Source organism: Anopheles darlingi, chromosome 2, assembly GCF_943734745.1.
Source record: "Anopheles darlingi chromosome 2, idAnoDarlMG_H_01, whole genome shotgun sequence".
Taxonomy (NCBI): domain Eukaryota; kingdom Metazoa; phylum Arthropoda; class Insecta; order Diptera; family Culicidae; genus Anopheles; species Anopheles darlingi.
In genome coordinates this window covers 60528557-60548556 of record NC_064874.1, presented here as the reverse complement: position 1 = coordinate 60548556, position 20000 = coordinate 60528557, and the positions used below count along the sequence as shown (strand labels likewise).

Genomic DNA, 20000 nt, shown 5'->3' with positions numbered 1-20000 from the left:
AAGAATCATAGGACCTGAAGTGATTGGAATTCGATTGAAAAACTTTGTCAGAGTAAAAGTGAATAAAACCAAAAACCATGCAACTATCAAACGAGGATCTTTGCTTTAGAGAAAATTTAGTGGGAATAACACATGGAATGAATTAACCTTTGCCCCAGAACAGGGAATAAAACTAAAGTATTCCAGCAAAAATTGGAATATGGCAAAAAAATCCAAAGATTTATACAACACATAAGCAATCAGCTTTCTTGAAAACGTGATCTGGCTGTTGCTATTAAATAATCAAAAGGTGAGAGTTCGTGTGGTTACCAATCGTTTTTTTACATTTTCTTCAGTGGTATAATTCGTTTTGTATCTTGAAATAATATTACATTCTTCTCAATTGCATAGACTAAATATTCTGGTAAAAAAGGGTAAATTTTTCGTAACTTATAATGAAGGTTATATTAATCTCAATCATAACGGTAATCACGTGCTAAGCCAATGACTGCCTGCGGACTATGAGCCACTATGAATTGAGAAAGGAAAAACACTTCAATTGCATTCAGAAACTATAAACCAGTTACTCCTTTCCAATAGTTGTCGTAGGTCCGATAGTTTTCATAAGCTCAGAGTAGCAAAGTTATAGTTCGCCCCGTTGCTTCTGTTGTGCTCATCTAACTCAAAGAAAAGTGGAATCAAGTGGTAAGACCTGTTCCGTGCTGAACATCGCTGCACTGGCTTCGGGATCTGCTTGGGCAGCGATCGTATGATAATGTATCGTAGCTGTCATGTGAGGGATTTGAAAAAGTTGGAAAGTGAAACTGGTTCCTTGCTTATGTGTCTTGCCTGAACGGAAGTAAAACCTTTTTTTAATATAAAACTTATAGTATTGCTGCTCAGTCACGAGCTTCTTCAACAACATCATCTTGCGGGAACTTGCAAATCATTAATAACGCTTTTCGCAGATCAGAAACCAATGCAGAAACATGAACGGGTAAATGTGGTCTAAAGGTTGACAATATCAGCTGTTGAAGTGGCTGTAATCTGTTACTGAAAAAAAACGAACAAACTTGCTACAGGATCCTGCGTGTTGGTGTGAGAAACGATTGGCAAAGGAGAGTTGCAACGTATGCCAGCTGAATAAAACAAAAAGGAAAACAAGCGAAGCAGTTGGTACATTGATTTACGTTCTTGCACCGCGAAGCACTTGTCGAAAGAACCGCAACAGAGCACGAAACGTTGTATGGCTTAATGCATCTCACAAATCATACACGATATGAACTGGTTTCGCTCTGGTGTTTGATGCCATTAATTGATTTATTATGCTCAACTAATATTCTGTTGTCATGTTGGTTGCTCTTAAAATATTCTTTCCAATAAGCATTTCTTCTGGTGGTTTTGTAGTTTCGTTCCGTATCAAGCGCATGATGTCGCAAATGGTATGCTCATAACCGTCATTTGCATTGGGGCGATCACTAACAGAACGCCTTTTGAAGGAACTTAATAAACAAAGACCATTAATTAGCATTGTACATTGCGGCTCTCCGGTTCTCACATTAAACCGAAAATGCGCTTTCGAGATCGCACCGACCTGATCGCGTACCATCGTTCATTCACACAACCAACTTGCCAATGCACCAAAAACACGGTGGACAATCTGCTGTTCCATTTTGTTGATCAGTGACTGGTTTTTGATACGCCTAATTAATGGTTGGTTTTCGCGAAGTAAAAGTAGAAAGTTGGCCACTCGGCGCCCTGTTGAAATACCTGTTGTCCCCCCTCCACCATCTCACTCTTTTGCCCAAACAAAATGGTTATGCTAATTAAACATATTTCCCAATCTCACCATCACGGTGCCACCGGATCATAAAGGCAGACTCTTTTGTCTGCCTCACACTCTGGCCAGCGACGGATTTTCCACATTCATTACGGCTAACGAGGCGAATCAATGTCCCCCTTCGGAGTCGTAGAGCAACCACACGGTTTGATCCGAGATGGTAATGTTGGTTTATTTATTTTTTCAACAATTTTCCGCCACATTCGCCTTCCGTCGGAAAGCCGATGAGATGTGAGTGAGTCCGATGAGGTAAAGGGAAACGCTGCCGGTGGCCATTTTTCGATGGTCTCAGTCGAAGATGGATTTGTTTTTGTGGTAGCACTGGTGCAAACTGTACGCCTTATCGCACTTCGATTCACCTTCGTTGTTCGCACACAGATCGGCAAACTGTTCCGCCTTCTCCACCGGATTACCCTTTGACAGCTTCTGCGCCACTACGGCCCGGTTGGCGACTCCCGTTTCCGCGTCCGTGAAGCCTACCTTTGCAAACATGCACTGTATCGTGCACTGGATCGAAAAGAACAACGAGAGCATTAACGTTAAACCCGCAAACCACGTTCTAGAGTTTAAATGACTTACCTTTGATTCTTCGTTGTCCAGCGAAGGATCCGCTAGGCGCATTTTAGTCACAAAATCTGCCGGCACCTCCAGTCCCAGCTCTTTCTCGCAGGCATCGGCCAAGTTTTTGGCGATTTCGTGCTGTTCCTCGGTGAAGAATGCCTACGAAAGGATCCAGTTCACTGTTATACGATGCTGAAGCAACAGGATCACGATCCGTTTAGTGACACTTACCTTAGTATTGGCGATGCCGAGCAACAGGATAGCAACGGTTACGAATCGTAGGCTCTGCATGTTGAAATCTCGATGGCTTGTTCGCTTGTAAAGATGTCTGAGGATCTTTCTTGACCAGAGGTTAGCTGCCGAATGGGATGCACCATCGAGGATGCGCTTTGCTTTTATACGCCTAAGAACGTAACAAACACGAAACCTACACCACCGAGATCTTCCCGAGGCCCCATGATTTATGAGTCGCTCAGCAGGCACAAGTTCTTGTTTTATTGCTTTTAGGAACATCCGACCATCCGTGTCCCTGCTCTCGCTGTTCGAGGTCTGCGGACAAAATTAATGCAATGACCGAGACAGTGATTATGTGTTGTTTCACAGTACAGTACTACATTCGTATTCGGAATCGTCTCATTTTCAAGGTCAAGGTTATTGGTGGTTGGTATTCCTTATTCGGCCGGCGGTGATAATAGGATATACGCTACGTCTCTTCATCTTAAGAAGGTCAACATCTTTCTGTTGGCATAATTCGCCAGCTCTCCATGGTTCCGAAGCTTTCATGCAGCGCGAGAAGTTAACGTTCGACGCTCAAGGACGCTCTGGGGTGTCGGATTCTCGATGATCTTGACTTATTTTCCAGTCTCGTGCGGTTCTTGTTTCTAATCAGTTCTGTTTAATGTTTTTTTCTGTTTCGTTTTGAACCATTAACTTTATGACCATTACGACCATTAACTTAATAACCATTACGACCATTACGGTTTACGTGACAGCCTCTTATTGTTTCAGTTTTTTTTACCATCAACTCAATGATTTACTTTACATCGTCTTATTTGGAGATGAGAATCGCTTATTTTGTTTGTATATTAAGCAATTTTTTCATTAATCGCAAAACGCATTTAGTGCAGCATGCATAAAGTAAATTGGTTTTAAGTAGTACGTTTTATCAAAAAATATTCTCATTCAAGTTTCATAATCCTTCTTTCCAGTTTGTAAGGAGTGGATCGTACGAGAAGACGGAGCATTGGCCTATCAGCTTCAGAACCAAGAAAGTAAGACTCCGAATAACCATGCAATTGTCCGTGTGTGTTATAGTTTGCACGAAGCCTGACATCTTTATTTTAATTGCAGTTAGCGAGCATTACAGAGGCAATAAGCAGCGAAACCAAATCGTGCGCCAGGACTTCCCGACCGCACTCACAGAGCAAATACGCGAAAAGCAGGATGCGGAGCGACAGGCAGCGCTTTACCATCAAATGATCAACGAGCAGTGAGTACTGGGCGACTACCAAAAAGACAGGCGGTTGACATGCTAACCGTCGATTCACCTTTTTTTTTATCTAGAGAAGAAATGGACGCCAAAGTTGCTCGTGAGATAGCGGAAGAGCTGCAACGGGAAGCACAACTCAAGCGCCAGATGGAAGCCCAACGAGGTGAAATGCTCGCTCGAAAGCTCCAGGAACAGGCACATCTGGGGGAAAGAAGACAGCCACCGAACGGTGCAGCTGGACCTTCCTCTAGTCGGCATCGGCCCGAGCACGAACCAAACGCTTATCCACTGCCACCACGGACACACCCGAAACCGACTGCCACTCCCGGGACATCGTCACAGTTTATGGCCCATTCGCCACCGCCTGTTGCTAACCAAATTAATGCCGGATATCGTTCCAACGGTACCCATTCCCATCAACAGCAGCCGCCAGATCTGCATTACGCTTCGCTGGATCTTAACTCTCCGAAGCGTCCGCCACCGCAACCGATCTTCCACGATGGAGGAGCAGGAGGTGATCGTTCGGTATCAGCGAACTACCGTGAACCGTTTCCATCTACTTCCGATCCGCATCGACGGGCTCCCGTTGCGAATTACAATCAATACTCGGACGATGAATCAGCGGAACCGATTGCCACCAACGGTGCATCGTATGCAAACATCAATCTTCACTCACATACTCCGGAAAAGAAGCAACCAGTGGCATCGAGCCACCGATCGGCACTGCCACGATCGCATCAGCTACCACTAGCTGACCACGTGGACAGCATACGACCCTATGATATGCCTCAAACGGACGATAACTATACCGCCTATCCAATATCCCCGGATACGATGAATAATATCTCCGGTTCTGTATCGGGTACTAGATCTCATGGTTATCAAACACAAATAGCACCAGCACCGCCCCCAGTGGCATCGCGTTATGCGCACAACATTCGCGAGCCCGTAAATGAACCAGAGTATCAGAACAATACGAACTTCAACAAAATGTCCCCGGAGAAGTATGTGGTTCCCGGTGTACCGTTTTCGTCGAGAGCAATGGTGCCCAACAGTGAGATTAGCTCGTATCGTGGTGGAGAGATGGGTATGGGTGGTGAATCGGGTAGTGGATACCGTCGTGCCGAGGCCGGTATGCAAAGGAATGCCAATCCGATCAATTACAATCTGTATGATGATGATGATATTACCGAAGGACTAGCATCAGCAACCGGTAACCACATTGACGGACAACAAGCTTCTTCGTCGAGGTACGGTGGTCAGCAGCAATTTACTCAGCACATTGGACTGCCGGTCGAGCTTGCACAGGCAAGCAGTAGCAGTAACTCCAACAGTCGCTCTGAGAACAACGCCACGGGAGGTGCGATGCCAAAAACGATGGTTGCTTCGTCGGGGAATGCACATAATGTTCATTATCATCAGCAAGCTTCCACTTCGCAACTTTATCAGAATCATCCTCTCCAAGTATCGCAACTGCACCAGCAGCCTAACTCATCCCATGCCTCACCGAGCCATTCGAAACACAGTAGCTATGATAAGACGGATCGCATAAGAACCCTGCAGGACCTTGGTTTGGCTCCTGATGAGATACAGGAGATTGATCAGCGACTGGAGCAGGAGCTGCGTGACGCGGTAAGCTCCGAGGGACTTTAGTCTTGTGATTGTGGCTCGCGATAATGTAAATTACGATTCCCCGGCTGTCTTGAGCGAGTCAGTGGCTCTGGACTTCATGTAGATTTAATTCATGACTAGAGACTGACTCGTTTGGGACGGTCGGGACAGGGACGGCATGCTTCTTCGTAGCAACAACTAGAACGAAACCGGCATTGAAATGACACAATCACTATTCGATTAAATTGATTTGGAAGATAATTATTGTTTAACCTTTTACTTTGCAGGAGCTGGCACGTAAACTCCAGGAAGAGGAAGGCGATGGCTTGGACCAGGAGTTTATCGATCGCAAAGTGGCGATGGAGGCGCAAGACAAGGAGCTTGCAAAAATGCTGCAGGAACGCGAACGGGCGAAAGCAAAGCGGGCTCGCGAGAAAGCTCGGCTCAAGAAGGAAATGCGTATGCAGCAGCAGCAGCAGCAACAACAACAACAGCAATCCCCAGGCACGGATGGTAGTGGCCCGTTGGAGGGTGAATCACCTCCCGGAGATCCTCGCACTGTTACTGGTGATGCAGGACAAGACGTTGTTGGCGATGCTTCTTACTCGAACCCGATCGACATGCTTCAGCACCAGCAGCAACAACAAAGGGCTTTGGGTACGGAGAGCTCCGCTGCTGGTTCCTCTCGGCCATTCTACGGTGCACCAATGCCAGCACCAGCGAACTCGCAAGAGTTACCAAACAATGGTCATTATCATCATCGTACTCAGGGAAGCATATCATCCCATGGTTCTGGATCAGGCAGTCAGCATCCCGCTCACCAGCAGAACGCCCAGCTTCCGGCTTCTCCACCGATGCCAATCAGTGATGAGAACTACTCCAATCCGATCGATATGATCAAGCAGCAGAAGCAACAACAGCAGCTCTTGCTTCAGCAGCAACAACTACAGCACCACCAGCAACAGCGGAGTGGACCAAACCTGAAGCTATCCGCAAATGTACAGCGCTTGATAGAAAACGGTCGTAAGGATGATGAAATCTATGTTCTACCGGTTTCGGACGATGGTGCCCATCCATCGGACATAGAATTACAAACGTCGCAAAGGAGTCCACCATCACGAGCTATGATGGGCGACGGACGGGGGTCGGGTGAACGTGGTGGTCGTATGATGTCTTCTCCCGGGTCAAGGTGAGATATTAATCTTTACTTTACAGTTGGACTGTTAATAATTGTTAATGGTTATTATTCGGTTGTTCTTTAGAATTCACCATCTGGAAGATAATGTCGCAACAAAGATCGATCCAACGTTCGGCGCAGCTAGCAGCATGACCGGTTCGTTGAATGCCAGCACTATCTCCACTTCGCTAACGACTTCCTCCCCTGCCGCTCATTCATCACAACCAGGTAATACCCACGAAAGATAACACAATAGCTGCAACAATATCGAATATTATTTCTTTATTTTTTTCTACCGCAGACATACTAGAGTTCTCCGATCCCGGTTCGTCTAGTCCTGTCCCACCGTATATGCCGATACAGGGTACCCGCCGTAACAACACCGCGGAAGGCAAAAAGCGTAAATCGAAGGAACGTTGTGCGCAGCAGTAATCTAACCGCCGACGTGAAAGGAGCTAGTTATGATGATGTTTGTCGTTTTCGTGCTCGATATTCCCGAGATTCAGAATTGCGTCGGAATAAAAACAATCAAAATGAGGATAGATTATGAATCTAAGCAAATATGAACTATTTATGTAACTAAAAGAAACCAGGCCGACAGGAGGCATGCGAGGTATGCGGCCATCCAGGAATGCTTCTTTATTTAATAAAAGCAAATGTATGTTCGTCTTTTTTAAATCTTTCTTTTGTTAATTTTTTGCATGCAAACGTATATCATAATACTTTACGATACTACCCAGATCGTTATCAAGGACAGAGAAAATAATTAAAGTGATCTACTTGTATTTTGTAGTGCTGTTAATTCATATTGCCATTAGGGTTTGATTCTTCTGGGCAAATCAATTCTGCGTGTGCATAGGTCCTTTCGTGATGCGAGATTATAATTATTTGGTTATGTATGGTGGTGGAGATTTATTATTTTGTTATCCTTTTCATCAAATTTTCCTGTCGAGGATCGAGGTCTCGATCACGTGTGGTAATATCACTGAGCAAGATCACACCCTTCAAGGGATTATTTTGGCAGCATCAACGCTATACGCGGGCACGTTGTGTAGTTGAAATATTTGCTTCGTGATGTCAAGTGTTGTTGGCGGCAGTCTCTAGACTAATGAATCTATCAATGTTGTTGAAGAGTCGTCATCTACAAATTTCAATGATCCTCCAGGAAAATCAGTCTCATTAACAAGTGTCAATGATCAGAATATTAGCAATATTACTGCAATTACTGCATTCTCTTATACCTCATATACCTCATATCGCAACATGTGGAGCAATGACATGGTAAACGATAGCCGATACGGGGATCTTGGGTAGCATTACCCTCTTACAAAGATGATGTGGTCTCATAACTTTCGATTACCTTATACTTCATCACTAATGTTCATACATGGCCCAGTGACAAGGTTAGCAAAAGCTAGCTAAGTGAAAGTGGGCGTACAACAATCAATAATTTCCTTACTTGTGGATTTATTTAGAGGCATCCCCCTTATGCATAATAAGGGTGAAACCCTTATTATTTCGTAACAGTAAAGTCCAAGAATGGATTGGACATGGATTGAATTCGTTCCAATAGTTGGTCTACAGCACGATGTCCCTTTGTGTTCATGCTTTCTCCAATTCAAATAGGAACTGACGATAAAGCAGTCCAGCATCCGCAGCGCTCAAGGGAGGCGTACAATACGCAACTGTCTGGCGCAACGCAGATTGCATTGAGCATCCGCTTATCGTATAAAATAAGCAAGAATACACGTGCACGTTACTCATTGATAAATGAGCACTGGGTGTTTAAACATGCGGCTCGCCTGCCCTTGCGTTCATAAAAAATGGGTATTTTGTGGGCAAATGTTGATAAAAATGCTTGACGAATTACTGGTTGTTCGTACGTCCTTTAGTTCAAGTTGATCAGTCGGTCAGTCCAGTCGAGTATCGGGTTGTATGAATAGGATTCAAACAAATTGGCTTAGTAGACATTACTGCTTTTAATTGATAGAAGAAACGTTGTGTCTCTGTGAAAACCTGACTTACTTAAAACTGGTTAGTTTCTATTACTGATGCACTTGTGATGGCATGAGGGATATTTTGGTTCTCGGTTTTATCACAATGGCAAGAAGTGTGAAGTGTCTTACGATTATTGTGGGTATTATCATCTTTGGAAGATTTGGTCTGGCTACATCATTAAAAGGTGAGTTTAAAGTGTGAGATTCGGTTGCACGTAGCCAGCAACTGGGCAGCAGTCGAGTCGAGATAAAACATCAATACAACAGTTAAAGTACCATAAGCCAATCAACATTGCTTCACTCAACCAAAGATGTATATTTAAAATTACAAACACAGTAGGAAAGAATAATTATCAGTTCAATTTTGTAAAACAACATTATTTCCCATAATATTCGACTTACGCGAAAACATTTTTAATTAGATGAAAAAAGTGTTAACTAACAGCTTGCTTATTCTTACATTTGTGAAAACAAACAAGACGGAAATAGTGAGCTTCCAAGCATAGGCGATGGTCAAGATGTCGCACTTAACTCACCTATAATCGAGTGGCCCACCGATGAGGTAGTACTAGAGTTTGGAAAAACTTGGAATGTTACATGCATCTGTAATCATCCCATCGTATGGAAGCCATTCGATAGCGAATACAACTGGGTAAACTATTTTGTCTGTCGAAATATGTCATTTTCTACTGCAGTTACCATGTGCTATTGATGATATTTACAGGATCCTCCAAACATCAATATTTCAATCCATAATACAACGAATATCAAAATGCCTTATGGAGCCACGCTTACCATAATGAACGCATCTGCATTGATGGTTGGCCGTTACTATTGTGTACATTCTCAGAAACAACAGGAAGATCTAGACGAAATGATTGCTGAAAACGTGGCCAGCAGCATCAATGTGTATGTTGAAGATCCTTATCAATTCGTGGTACCGCTTCCAGTTAGATATTACTATAGAAACAACAAATTGGTTATTCTCTGCAAACCGGCGCATCCTGAAGTGGAGGTGAAATTGTGTGAAAAATTCTATAAGGTAAGCTTTTGAGGTTTTTTCTTAGATAAAAACATTCCTGAAACTGTTATGTACTAAATAATATGACTTTCTTGTTTTTTATCATCATTAGAGCTGTAAATCTTCTATAGATCCAACAAAAGGGTTTCTCGTTCTAGAAACAACTTATATTCGTTTAGAAGATTATTATTGTAAAGTGAATTCCACGAATTATACTCATATTCTTCCCCTATCGCACAGACGAGGTAAATTTTCATATTATAATCCACGAGAATTTGCGCAACGATCGGAAAAGGATCAAATTATTACAATATATTTATTGTTAAAACATAAAGCTTGGAACAGTTAATACTTGGCCGCACAAAATAGTTCATATCTCAGCCAAAAAATGACGTATAAAGAAAAGAAAGGTGTCATTTTGTAGGTAGGCTTATTACCTTTAATAATATATATTGATGATAATTATTCATTTATTTTTTATGTGACTTTTTTAACTTTTACTTTGGCATCACCCAAAAATGTTTGCACAGTACTGTTGGTCACATCATTTGCCCTCTTGTTGCACATCACCCTCATTTCAGAAGGTTTTTATACATTTCTGATATACTTTTCAAGTTTCCTTGTGATAATTGCTCAATAGAAGTCGATGGAACGAAAATTCAGGCATTCTGGCGGATTGATAGTTTTCCTTGTAAAATCGATCTATTTGAATACAAAACATTAACGCCACACCTTCAACAAGAACAGCTATCTAAATCATGTCAAACTTACACAGAATCATTGGTGGACAAATGCAGGACGAAATCCTTTTCTGTAGCCACTCTTTTCTTGCACAAATTTCGAATGAACGTTGCCCGAATGGTGAACACATTTGATTTGTCGCCTCAATGTCAAATCCCACGCCAAATCATCATCTTATGGGCAAATTTATCTCCGTAAAGAAACCAAACGCTTCCTAAACCATTCCCTTTATGATTGGCAAAGTAAATTTTTTGCCCGGTATTTTTCGAAACGCCTTTTTACGTTTGTTGCATCGTTCATCGAAATGCATGGTTTGAATTCGGTCAACTCTTGTTCATACGGCTTCCTAGCACGGATTTGGCCAATCAAGCTGCGCTTTAGGGCCCTATTTGGCTATTTTCTAGCTTTTATAACTTTAAAATTTCTTTTAAAAATATATCCCGAACTGTTATGTCGACTGTCGTGAGTTTTTCTTGGTGGAATCACGCTGAGAGATCCCAGGAGTGTTGATTCAATTTTGTTTGCAGAATCGGGCATTCGTTACACTTTTCGGCTGTTTTATTTTCCTAGAATCAAGGTAAAAGTCCCCTCCTAAAGTTTACATACGGTATTTTGAGTAGCCGTGGCCACACGGGGCGAAAACTCTAGCGCAAACGAAAAAATTAATGCCAAAACGGTTTCGCTTGCCGTTTACATGCTGTCAAACGATTATTGGTCCGTGGAGCGTAAAACCTAGCGTAAAAGCTTTTTGCAAACGGTAGGGCTCACAATATGTTCTTTTTGTGGTTTACATCGACAGTGAGTGATCATTGCTAGTGTATTCAATCCTTTTCTTCAAAAAAACGATTTTAATTTCCTCAACCCGGCCATGTAAACATATCGAAGCGCAAAAGTTTTGGCATTAATTTTTTCGTTTGCGCTAGAGTTTTCGCCCCGTGTGGCCACGGCTAGTTGAATTTAAACATTTCAAGACTTTCGAGGTTTTTTCTCCAGCCAAATCCAATTTTTACAGTGAGTGTGCAGATTATTTTTTCTCCCTTTGCGTTCCATCGGCGATAACTTTTGAAGGCATAGATCAATTTTGACAAAAATTTTACCACTAAATAAACAGACTACAATGATTAAACGGAATGGCAAAGTGACCACTAGGCGCGCTGCAATGAGTAAACAAAAGCGGCCAAATATTAACTGTTCCAAGCTTTAGCTCAACAGGTCATAGCGACCCAATTGAGCAACGGCGACTTTATACAGAGATACTTGTTAAACACACATATGTATACATATATACGTAAATGGAATTCTGATATCAGTATTTACCGCCACTGGTAACATAAGGCCTTGCGCTACGATGAAAGTCGATTTTATCATTAGCCGTCGCCAGATGAAGCGCAAACTCTAGCGTAAATCTAAAAATTAATGCCAAACCGTTAACGCCTAACTCTTCTTGCAGTCAAAAGATTATAGGTCCGCGGAGCTATTGTTTTACGCGTAAACCCATTTATGCTCAACATTACACGCGTTTGACATTTCGGTACAAACGTTTGGGTTTTTATGCTGCCAGACGAAACATAAACTTTTTGGCATTAATTTTCACATTTACGCTAGAGTTTACGCTTCATCTGGCGACGGTTATTAAACATATTCATGTATTACAACATTATGCGTTTGTACACATTGAATTCACTAGGGCATAGCAGCTATAGTTAGTCCTATTTGAGGCGTTGTAAAATAACTCCCTGCTTCTCAATAGATGATACGAGATACGAATGTGACAACGAGTAAGCATCTCTGGGAGTAAATTGAAATATGTATTACTAGTAGGAGATTAACTGTCTCAATTCTTGCAACCTCGTTCGTTCGTTATCGTTATCCGGCGCTACAACCGACGAACGGTCTTGGCCTGCCAAAGAAGATTCCTCCACCGCTCGCGATCGAGCGCCGTCGTCCTCCGAGACGTTAGTCCTGCTATTTTGGCGTCAATGTCGATTCTTGCAACCTACACTTTTGAATAATGTCTTTTCGAATAATATTAAATTTGTTTAAATTTTCCATGATTTTTACGATTTCTCATCGTACTACTACTCGTACTCTAGTTTATCTCGTTTAGTATAGATTCCTTTAATGCTATAGATTATGCTTATAGATTTTCCTTTAATGCTTGGGTTTTTGTACAAATGTTAGAAAAAATTAAAAAACCTACCATCAAAAGCAATGTTGGAGATCATGTGCCCCTTGGGAGAACCGTTCGTCTGACTTGCAGTTTCGAGGACTATGGTAAAAGAAATATTGTAATATCGTGGAAAACGCTTCCAAGCCATCATCTTGTCGAGACAGTAAGACATTTTTTTTACTTCAGAAGATTGTACAATCACCATTATTGCCGCGCAAACTGTACCCCTTGTATCATTCCAGGACAAAACGATCTCTATAGGAAAACAAACTAGAATCCCTTTGTACTCTGCACTCGTCACACGGGATCTCATAATTGAAAATGCTACGATCGCACATAAAAGAACCTATAGATGCGAAGTGTTTGATGGTGAAAATAACACATACTATCACAATTTTAAGCTGCAAGTTCGTGAATCAGCTGATGACTTCGTTCTATTGAGCACAACACACAACCGCTCGACAATCAATCGATGGCCAGACAAGAATGGAGAAATTATGCCGATTGAAATTTTCATCAAGTATAAAGCTTATCCCTCCAACATAGCCTATGGATGGTTCAAAGACTACACAGGTCAAATAGACGTGAATGATGTAGCCATGTATAAACAGGAAAAAACTGATTATTATATCAAACTGACAATCCTTCAACCGAAAGCGTACGATACAGACATTTACACAGCTGTAGCTCAAGCAGGTACTGCGAAAGCGATGTACAACATGTCCGTTTTCGTTTATGGTAAGAGAAGTGCATGTTGACAAGCATGGGACGACGCGAAACTGATGTTTGTTCCTGAATGATTATTCAGATAAGCCCTATGTGGAAATGAATCATATAAAAGCCTCTGAAGGAGATTTTGTTACATTCCATTGTGCGATCGTGGCTTATCCTTCACCGACAGTTAGTTTCAGGTTCCAGCCATGTAAGGAGGTACCTCTGGGAAACTGTTCGAATTTAAATACTACAGAAGCAGAGTGGCATGTAAGTAACGTGTGCGATACAAACATACATTTATAGCGACTGTGACTAAAAATCAAATAAAATTGTGCTACATATCCGCATTAATCCCGAAAGTTATATTTAAAAAGGTTGACAATAAAACAGCCATCATAATAATTGATTAATAGCTATCATCATTCATTTTTAAACATTTAATGTGATGATATAAATCGTGACGTTTACTCATACACTCCGTCCAGTTACTATAAGACCACCATCAGTTTGTTCCAGAAAATCTTCAAGGATCACAATTTCAAATCGAGACTTTTTATTACTATTCTCTACTCTAAAAATAAGTTATTAAACACTAATAGGGATGGATAAAATCCCAGGTTGAATTTTGGCGGCAAATTAACAAAAAATGAAGTGTCCAGTTAGTATAAGACCACCTTGATTTATTTTTTTTTCTCAGCGAAAAGAAGTAACCAAATCATCTAAATCCCGAAAATAACTATTCGTTATCAAATCTTAATGGTTTCAAATGTGTAAAACGGGGTTTGGGATGCTCTTTATAAACTTTGGTTAATTTTAGAAGCAAAGACTCTCATATGTCTCTCAAAACCGCTAAAATCATCGCTTAAAGCTCGCGAAACGAAGAATACTGCTTTCCCCCAGCATCCCATTTACTAATTCGAGCTCAGAAGATATTTTCCAATGGATTTTATGCTATACTGCGAGCAGATATGGCCAACAAATCAATTTTCTGATCTTTATTCGAAGCCGTAATCTTCTTTCTCAAGTTAATAAAAGCATTATTTCACTAATATGTTAACTTTTCCGTTTTTGATCAAAAACGATAGCAGAGATTCTGCTTCAAACGTAGATGTGCTTTGTTAAATGGAAAAAATACAATCTTGAGCCTCCCGGCTGTATAAAGTTTCACCCAAACTATGCAGAAATTCCCAATAAAACAATAGACGCAAAATAATGGTTTTTTGGTTCATTTAACCATTCCTGGTTGTTTACAACGGTGAATAGACGTTTAATCAACATGTTTCTACTGGATTCATAGATTAATGTCGTGATTTTGGAAGTTCAGAGCCTCTTTCAGCACCTGTTGGTTTAATGGGAATTCCTGCATAGTTTGGGTGAAACTTTATACAGCCGGGAGGCTCAAGATTGTATTTTTTCCATTTAACAAAGCACATCTACGTTTGAAGGAGAATCTCTGCTATCGTTTTTGATCAAAAACGGTGTGGAAAAGTTAACATATTAGTGAAATAATGCTTTTATTAACTTGAGAAAGAAGATTACGGCTTCGAATAAAGATCAGAAAATTGATTTGTTGGCCATATCTGCTCGCAGTATAGCATAAAATCCATTGGAAAATATCTTCTGAGCTCGAATTAGTAAATGGGATGCTGGGGGAAAGCAGTATTCTTCGTTTCGTGAGCTTTAAGCGATGATTTTAGCGGTTTTGAGAGACATATGAGAGTCTTTGCTTCTAAAATTAACCAAAGTTTATAAAGAGCATCCCAAACCCCGTTTTACACATTTGAAACCATTAAGATTTGATAACGAATAGTTATTTTCGGGATTTAGATGATTTGGTTACTTCTTTTCGCTGAGAAAAAAAAATAAATCAAGGTGGTCTTATACTAACTGGACACTTCATTTTTTGTTAATTTGCCGCCAAAATTCAACCTGGGATTTTATCCATCCCTATTAGTGTTTAATAACTTATTTTTAGAGTAGAGAATAGTAATAAAAAGTCTCGATTTGAAATTGTGATCCTTGAAGATTTTCTGGAACAAACTGATGGTGGTCTTATAGTAACTGGACGGAGTGTAGTCATCGATACTTATTGGTTTTTCCAACTTCTAAATTGATTCTTCATAAACAGATAACAGCAACAGAGGACATAGCCAGCATTTTCTGGACAGCGGCAACGTTCGAACTGCGTGCCTGTGGACCTGGAATCGTGTATTGCAAGGCTAACAATTCCGAGGGAAATACAATGATACAGTCCTATTTATTGATTGAAAACATTTCAGAATTTATGATGCTGGAAGTCGTCGAACCTAAAGGTACGATTACTGTTGGCGATGATGTATCTTTTGTCTGCTCGGTATTTGTCTTCGTAGACACCGTGGAAATGTCATTCGAGCAAAATGGAACGAATTTTCAAGGAATCGTCATACAAAACGATTCGAAGATGCACAAAACACAACTCACTTTGTTCAACGTTGGCCTAAATCACACGGGAGATATATTCTGTAATGTGACCACAACAACAAGTGACGATTACAACAACAAAGGACCAAACGATGCAAGATTCGTTCACATGGAAGTGATAGAACCTATTGCTCCTTACTTGAGTTCAGGAGATATCAATCAAACTCTGATCGTGGACGCACTTAAACCCATTATACTCGAGTGTGATGTTAGTGGAACACCTGAACCTAAGATAAACTGGTTCAAAGAGGGAGAGCCATTTGTCCAGAATAAGAGCAATTCAACATTAACTTCTCTAAGAATTGAATATGCAATTCCAACGAACTCTGGATTGTATGAATGCATTGCTGCAAATAAAAAGGGAAATATTACGTTAACCAGGAACGTCATCGTACGAAGTAAGTCAACAATCGGTCATTTAGTATGGGTATTTTTTGAACCAATTTCAAATATTCTTTTTTATTTCAGTGCCAGGAAGCAAATAAAATCTGCCGACGACACTGGGTCTATTAATTCGACAGTAATGTTACTGTTAAACAATGCAAACCATTCTAGGGGCAAATAAGGGAGGAAAGGGGCAAAGTATAGCAGAAAGATTAAAAAAATATGCAAATTGTAATGACAAAGAGAGGTCAACTAGGCCTCTTGGGATGCCTGAAAAGGAACATGTACGGGAAGCCTGGTTCTCGGTAGAATAAACACATCTTCTTCAATAGAAAAAACAAAGAGAGGTTTGAATTAGCGCATAGTAATAAATATCAACGTAAACAACAACATACATCCAACGTCTTGATTACATGCTGATGATAGCTAACGAATGATTTTAATTCAATTCCCAACATCTTCTAGCCTGTCGTAAAGAATTGAAAGCCGATTTCTTTCATGAGCAGCTTAACTTTTAGATATGATAACGAGACAAATAAGACTAATTAAACACCAATTAGCAGGATTTTTTTCATTTGAAACAGCCACGAAACTTCAGGCAAGAGGAGAAGTGATTTCTTATCTGATCTCTTCATCTGTTTTGATCGGATTATACATTCAAAGAGCCATTGAAAACAACTGAAAATAACATTCCGAAAACAAGTCTGAAGGAAACCCATTCTATGTGAACTTCAGGTATTGTCGACTCGTCTGTAGAGCTTCGTACATTATGCAACAGTTCTCTATTATTGCTCACATGTTCGAGCATCCGTTATTCTGCTCAGTAATTTGGATTCACTATTTTGTGCACTGGTGCACGCCTGTTAGCCCATTTGTATCCATCCATCCGATCTGCTACCTCAAACGCCCACATGTTTACGATCATAGTGCATTTTCCATGATAATCAACAAAGCACACAGTCAGTGTAACAAGTTAAAATACCGAACATTTATTCATACTGACAAACAAAGATCACATTTTATCCGTCAAGTTTTCAATAACATTCTCGTATTCATTCACTTCCCTAGCTTTCAGATGCGTCGGAGTCACCGCAAACAACATTGTAGCTGATATTTGTAGCACCACTTTTACTTTAGCAGCCAATATGAAATCTCATAACGTGTTGGAGCATGTAGAACTTGCATGTACAGCTTCCTGTTGATTGTGAATATGTTTTTCTGTTCGTGACGTGACGTGACGTAAAACGTGAGTACCTTGCAGCAGAGATTCGCAAATACTCATACATTTCTATTCAATATCTGCTATTTTCATGTTTCGCTGAAGTAAATCAACTAATGATGATAAACCGTAAATCAGCTAGTGATGATGAGTAAATGAACTTATAATTGACGCAGTGCAGATGAGATTCGACACTCGCATATCGCCAAGAAGTATACAAGCAGGAACACTAGAGCATATTACTCAAAGACCGATGAATAATTCAAACAGATTGTAGAAACCTTCGCTAGAAGCATTTCGATACACAATGTAACGTTCTCGCTTTCGATCGAATTTAGTCCAGTTTCAAACGTTTGCGAGAAAGGTTCACATAAGTTTTCTAGAACTTAAATAAAACCATATTCTTTAATGTTGAAGTGCAAGAATGGCCAGAAGTGTAAAGTTTCTTACGATTATTGTGAGCATTATAATCTTTGGAAGATTTGGTCTTGCTTCATCATTAAAAGGTGAGTTTAAAGTGTGAGATTCGGTTGCACCTAGCAAGCAACTGGGCAGCAGTCGAGTCCAGATAAAACATCAATACAACAGTTAAAGTGTCATAAGCCAATCAACATTGCTTCACTCAACCAAAGAATGTATATTTAAAATTACAAAAACAGTAGGAAAAACTCACCGTCAGTTCAATTTCGTTAAAGAACTTAATGTTCAGCATACGCGAAAACATCGATAATTAGCTGAAAAAACTGTTAACTAACAGCTTGCTCATTCTTACATTTGTGAAAACAAACAAGACGAAAATAGTGAAGTTTCCAGCATAGGTGATGATCGAGATGTTGACTCACCTATAATCGAGTGGCCCACCGATGAGGTAGTACTGGAGTTTGGAAAAACTTGGAATGTTACATGCATCTGTAATCATCCCATCGTATGGAAGCCATTCGATAGCGAATACAACTGGGTAAACTATTCTGTCTGTCGAAATATGTCATTTTAATTATAGTTACCATGTTGCATTGATGATATTCACAGGATCCTCCGAACCTTGACATTTCCATCCATAATACGACGGGTATCAAATTGCCTTATGGAGCCACGCTTACCATAATGAACGCATCTGCATTGATGGTTGGCCGTTACTATTGTGTACATTCTCAGAAACAACAGGAAGATCTAGACGAAATGATTGCTGAAAACGTGGCCAGCAGCATCTATGTGTATGTTGAAGATCCTTATCAATTCGTGGTACCACTTCCAGTTAGATATTTCTATAGAAACAATAGATTGGTTTTCCTCTGCAAACCGGCGCATCCTAAAGTGGAGGTGAAATTGTGTGACGAATTCTATAAGGTGAGATTTTGAGAAATTTTGATAATATGCTCCGTTTTTTTTTTCAAGAAAAAACATTCCTGAAACTGTCATGTACTAAATAGTATGACTTTCTTGTTTTTTATCATCATTAGAGCTGTGAATCGTCTGTAGATTCAACAAAAGGGTTTCTCGTTGTAGAAACAACTCACATTCGTTTGGAAGATTATTATTTTAAAGTCAATGCCACGAACTATACTCATATTCTTCCCCTATCGCACAGACGAGGTAAATTTTCATATTATAATTCACGAGAATTTGCGCAACGATCGGAAAAGGATCAAATTATTACCATATATTTATTGTTAAAACATAGCTCAACAGGTCATAGCGACCCAATTGAGCAACGGCGACTTTATACAGAGATACTTGTTAAACACACATATGTATACATATATACATAAATGGAATTCTGAAATCAGTATTTATCGCCACTGGTAACATAAGGCCTTGCACTACGCTGAAAGTCAATTTTATCATTAGCCGTCGCCAGATGAAGCGCAAACGCTAGCGTAAATCTAAAAATTAATGCCAAGCCGTTAACGCTTAACTCTTACTTGCAGTCAAAAGATTGTAGGTCCGCGGAGCTATTGTTTTACGCGTAAACCCATTTATTCTTAACATTACACGCGTTTGACATTTCGGTACAAACGTTGGGGTTTTTATGCTGCCAGACGAAACATAAACTTTTTAGCATTAATTTTTACACTTACGCTAGACTTTACGCTTCATCTGGCGACGGTTATTAAACATATTCATGTATTACAACATAATGTGTTTTTACACATTGAATTCACTAGGGCATAGCTGCTATAGTTAGTCCTATTTGGCGCGTTGTAAAGTAACTCCCTGCTTCTCAATAGATGATACGAGATACGAATGTGTCAACGAGTAAGCAGCTGTGGGAGTAAATTGAAATATGTATTACTAGTAGGAGATTAACTGTCTCAATTTCTGCAACGTAAACTGTTGAATAGTGTCTTTTTGAATAATATTAAATTTGTTTAAATTTTCCATGATTTTTTCGATTTCTCATCGTACTATTGCCCAAAGAAAATACTATGCAAATAATTTAAATTGAATCTAATGCTATTAATAAATTATGTTTGTTTCAAGATTTGTGTCCTTTTCCATCATCCATCTTCTCGTTTATCTATCTATCATTATAAGGAATATATCTGTTTAGCTCTAGTTTATCTCGTTTAGTATAGATCTAATACATCTTTCCATTTAATGCTTGGGTTTTTGTACAAATGTTAGAAAAATTTAAAA

At 40.2% G+C, this 20000-nt stretch overlaps 2 protein-coding genes across 6 annotated transcripts in view; both read left to right on the top strand.

Annotated features, from left to right (window-relative positions):
* The window catches only part of LOC125950322 (putative uncharacterized protein DDB_G0291608), a 14295-nt gene extending 6969 nt beyond the window's left edge, over window positions 1–7326 (top strand). For all 4 annotated transcript variants that reach the window (XM_049678192.1, XM_049678191.1, XM_049678190.1 and 1 more), the window contains 6 exons: window positions 3589–3651; window positions 3731–3869; window positions 3944–5501; window positions 5768–6669; window positions 6743–6885; window positions 6959–7326. In XM_049678192.1, coding sequence (XP_049534149.1) covers window positions 3589–3651; window positions 3731–3869; window positions 3944–5501; window positions 5768–6669; window positions 6743–6885; window positions 6959–7089 — 2936 coding nt within the window. In that variant the 3' untranslated portion in view covers window positions 7090–7326. The remainder of the gene's footprint in view (window positions 1–3588; window positions 3652–3730; window positions 3870–3943; window positions 5502–5767; window positions 6670–6742; window positions 6886–6958) is intronic.
* A 1207-nt stretch (window positions 7327–8533) lies between these two features.
* Window positions 8534–20000, top strand: part of LOC125959808 (vascular endothelial growth factor receptor 1-like) — a 26815-nt gene continuing 15348 nt past the window's right edge. Inside the window, exons 1-9 of one of the 2 annotated variants that reach the window (XR_007469769.1) lie at window positions 8534–8839; window positions 9134–9306; window positions 9379–9696; window positions 9788–9920; window positions 12598–12749; window positions 12829–13324; window positions 13395–13567; window positions 15429–16158; window positions 16229–16391. Coding sequence is in view for 1 of the 2 variants with exons in the window: in XM_049692759.1 (XP_049548716.1) it covers window positions 8725–8839; window positions 9134–9306; window positions 9379–9696; window positions 9788–9920; window positions 12598–12749; window positions 12829–13324; window positions 13395–13567; window positions 15429–16158; window positions 16229–16245 (2307 nt within the window). In the remaining variant the exon portion in view is untranslated. Of the gene's footprint in view, window positions 8840–9133; window positions 9307–9378; window positions 9697–9787; window positions 9921–12597; window positions 12750–12828; window positions 13325–13394; window positions 13568–15428; window positions 16159–16228; window positions 16512–20000 lie in introns of those variants that run through there. The other variant, XM_049692759.1, reaches the window with a different exon arrangement.